The following is a 3327-nucleotide window of genomic DNA, read 5'->3' on the forward strand; positions in this document are numbered from 1 at the left end:
TCCTTTTCTATTTGAGCGTACTGAATTTCTGTCTCAGATAAACATCTAGAAGCAAATACTATTGGTTTGTTATCTTGTAAGAGTGTTCCCCCTATTGCATCTCGAGAACAGTCACTTTGAATTGTTATTGGTTTCTGAAAATCAAATTGAGTAAGAATAGTATTTTTACAAATAAGTTCTCTAATGTTTAAAAAAACTTTCTCATGGGACTCATCCCATTGAAATATTACATCATTTTTAAGTAACTGTCTTAACGGAGATATTATTTCAGAGAGATTAGGAATGTGACTTCTAATAAAATTAATCATTCCCAAGTATGATTGCAACTCTTTTTTACAACTTGGGCTCTTAGTTTCAAGGATAGCCCTAATTCTTTCGGGATCAGGTCTAACAGTTCCCTCTGAAAATATCGATCCAACATATTTAACTTCTTTAACAAAGTACTGCAACTTATCACTATTGAATATCACATTTTTTTCTTTTGCTACTGATATGACTTTCTCAAGAATTTGATTGAGCTCTTCAATTGTGTTAGCTGAACATATTATGTCATCAACATAAATGAATACCCCTTCTATATGTCCAAAGTATTGGTTAACCTTTTTGCTAAACATTTCCGTAACACAATTAAGACCAAATGGAGCTCTGAGATACCTGAAAGTACCAAATGGTGTCGAGAATGCACAAAGTTTGCTGGAATATTCGTCTAAAACCATGTGATGAAAACCATCTTTTATATCTAATACACAAAAGAATTTCTTATCTGACAAGGCAAACCTGACTTCATCTAGTGTTGGAACTTCATAATAATCTCTTAACAGATTTTTGTTTAATTCTTGAGGATCAATACAAAGTCTTAATTTACCATTTGGCTTCTCAACACATACTAAATTTGATACCCACTCACCTGCCTCACAGGGTGTAATGATACCCCTTTCTACATATTCATTCAAAGTGGATTTTAACTTTTCTTTGATTTTGAATGGCACTCTGCGTGCCATTTTTCCAACAGGAACAGCATCAGATTTCAACTTGAGAGAAAAGATGTCTGGAAATGCACCTAATCCTTTGAATACAACTTCATTTTGCTTGATGAATTCTTCTTTACTGATCAAATTTATATCAAGTACTTCATTCTGTGCAAGAAGTTTAAGATGAATGCTGCTCTTCATGCTTAATAATGGAATTTTACACTTGCAAACATAAAACAGCTCCTCTGACGTTCCAAATTTGGATTCACACACAGCAACAAATTTTCCAAGTGGTTGAACAATATGGCCCCCAAAACCTTCTAGTTGCACTTTGGAATTGGATATATTAACATTCAATTGTTGAACCATATCTTCCGGGATAACATTCACACTAGCTCCTGTGTCAATTTTAAATCTTATATTGACACCATTAATTATGATGGTCTCAAACCATCCACTGTCCGTAATATCCAACACACCGATGCTATTTATATCAAAACCTTCCTCTTCATCAGCATGACTCACTTGATTCACATCTTGATTAACATCACTTTTCTTTTTCTTACAGCAGGCAGAAAAATGGTTATAGCCTTTGCATAAGTTACACTGTCTTCCAAATGCTGGACAATTTCTATAGGTATGATTCCTATTACAGCGATTGCAGATAAACTGTTTACCAATATTCCTCTGAACTCTATCAGTTGACACTGAGAACACTTTATCAGTTTCATTTTGTAACTCACGTTTATGATGTTCTGCTTCTTCACATGCTTGACAATAATTGATAATTTTCTTAAGTGTTGTATCTTCCCGTAGCAGTCTTGACTGCATCTCAGGATCAAAAAGTCCAAGGATAATTTGCGTCTTTAACAACTTCTCCTCCATATCACCAAAGTCACAATTCTTCAATTGACTTTTTAGTCTGGTTAAATACTCAATGAACGGTTCTGATTCTTTTTGTTTGCAGCTGAAGAACTTGAAATGTTCCATGATCTCATTTTTTTTAGGTGATAAGTACTGTTCAAACTGATGTAGAATAGATTCTACCGTCTCTTCATCGGATGGCAATCCAAATGTATTATACACCCGTAAGGCTTCTTCGCCCATCAGGTTTAGCAACCTTGCTGTCTGTACCTTTTCAGGTTTCTCATATGTCTCAGTAGCTGTAAAATATATTTCAACTTCCTGCTTAAACTTCTTAAAATTTTCTATCACATTACCTTCTGTGATGTTCAGAGTGTTTGGCTTGTTATATGAAGCCATTGTTTCCACAATAGGTTTTTTCACAACAGGTTTTCCACAACAGGAGCTTGTACTACAATTTTCCACAAGAGGTGTTCACGACTGCGCCATGATTTATTGGGTATACATGTAATTAATAAAATAAAAGACAATTTTCTTTTATGATCATTTTTAATATTTTTTGACAACTTTATTAATTAGGTAGGTAATTATTTTTTTATTGAACAACAACAACAACAGCGTCACCCAAAAAGTCCCGCTCATCATCACACATAATTTAGGTACTTCCTCAAATAGGTACTTCCTCAAATAGGCCCGATTGTAATATGAAACACAAAAGGGCCCGTTTGTTATATACAACCCAAACACAAAGAAAATTACAACAGAAATAAGTAGGTACCCTAAGGCTAAAACAAAAACTTCCCTAAGGAAAACCGTACCCAGAGAGGTTTTCAATACTCAAGTGGGCATAACATGAGTATCGAACGTATTTCCTAGCTTGAACTGTCTCCTACCCTTCAGAGAAACTAGATAGTTCCCAGACCATGGACTCTCAAATACACAGAGTAAGAGGTTCCTCTTTTATCCTCCACTTTCCGGGGGATACTTTTATCCAACTGGTGCATCAAAAGGTTTGCTCACAGGATTCCAAATATCCCTTCATTTGCATGTCTCTTTATTCAGGCTTTAGACTGTCTTGGAAGCTAGCTCAAAATTAGACCTGAACAGTTCTATCCGAATTTTTCCTCGAAATCCCTCAGCGAGTTTATTGTGCTCAAGTTTGACTGGTGAATAAAACGGGGGTAGCAGCGAATCCACACTGCTGACGTCATGAGGGTTTTTCAATCTTTGAAGTTTTATAAGTGCCGCGTGCTAGGCAAGCTTCTCCGATGATCTCGTTCTGAAATGTGCATCAACGAGACAACAGTATTAAAGTCATTTTCCTGAGCCGCCACTGTTTTCTAACAGTGATATTTTTGGTCCCACTTAGGACGGTTCCCAAATAAAGGTTTCCACAAAGCATAGGTTCGTTCTAAATCAAATACGTTTCCCCACTCCACAAATTGAGTGTAGTAATCAATACCTATGAGTAGGTTATCTCTTTGCATTATCC

General features: G+C 35.7%; 1 protein-coding gene across 1 annotated transcript; it reads right to left on the minus strand.

The window, feature by feature from the left end:
- LOC103521316 lies at window positions 1-2319 on the minus strand. Its single transcript, XM_008486425.3, has 2 exons — window positions 908-2319; window positions 1-134 (listed from the first exon to the last, which is right to left on the minus strand). The coding sequence occupies exons 1-2, from the start codon at window positions 2232-2234 to the stop codon at window positions 112-114; spliced, it is 1350 nt and encodes a 449-aa protein (XP_008484647.2). The 5' UTR covers window positions 2235-2319; the 3' UTR covers window positions 1-111.
- Between the last annotated feature and the right edge of the window lie 1008 nt (window positions 2320-3327).

The sequence above is a fragment of the Diaphorina citri genome, unplaced genomic scaffold (genome assembly GCF_000475195.1).
Source record: "Diaphorina citri unplaced genomic scaffold, Diaci psyllid genome assembly version 1.1 scaffold4969, whole genome shotgun sequence".
In the NCBI taxonomy this organism is placed as follows: Eukaryota; Metazoa; Arthropoda; class Insecta; order Hemiptera; family Psyllidae; genus Diaphorina; species Diaphorina citri.

Coding starts and splice junctions, on each gene's coding strand:
- LOC103521316 (XM_008486425.3), bottom strand. CDS start 2,234: ATGGCTTCATATAACAAGCCAAACACTCTGAACATCACAGAAGGTAAT. Junction 135..907: donor CATTACACCCTGTGAGGCAG/GTGAGTGGGTAT, acceptor TTTGATTTTCAG/AAACCAATAACAATTCAAAG.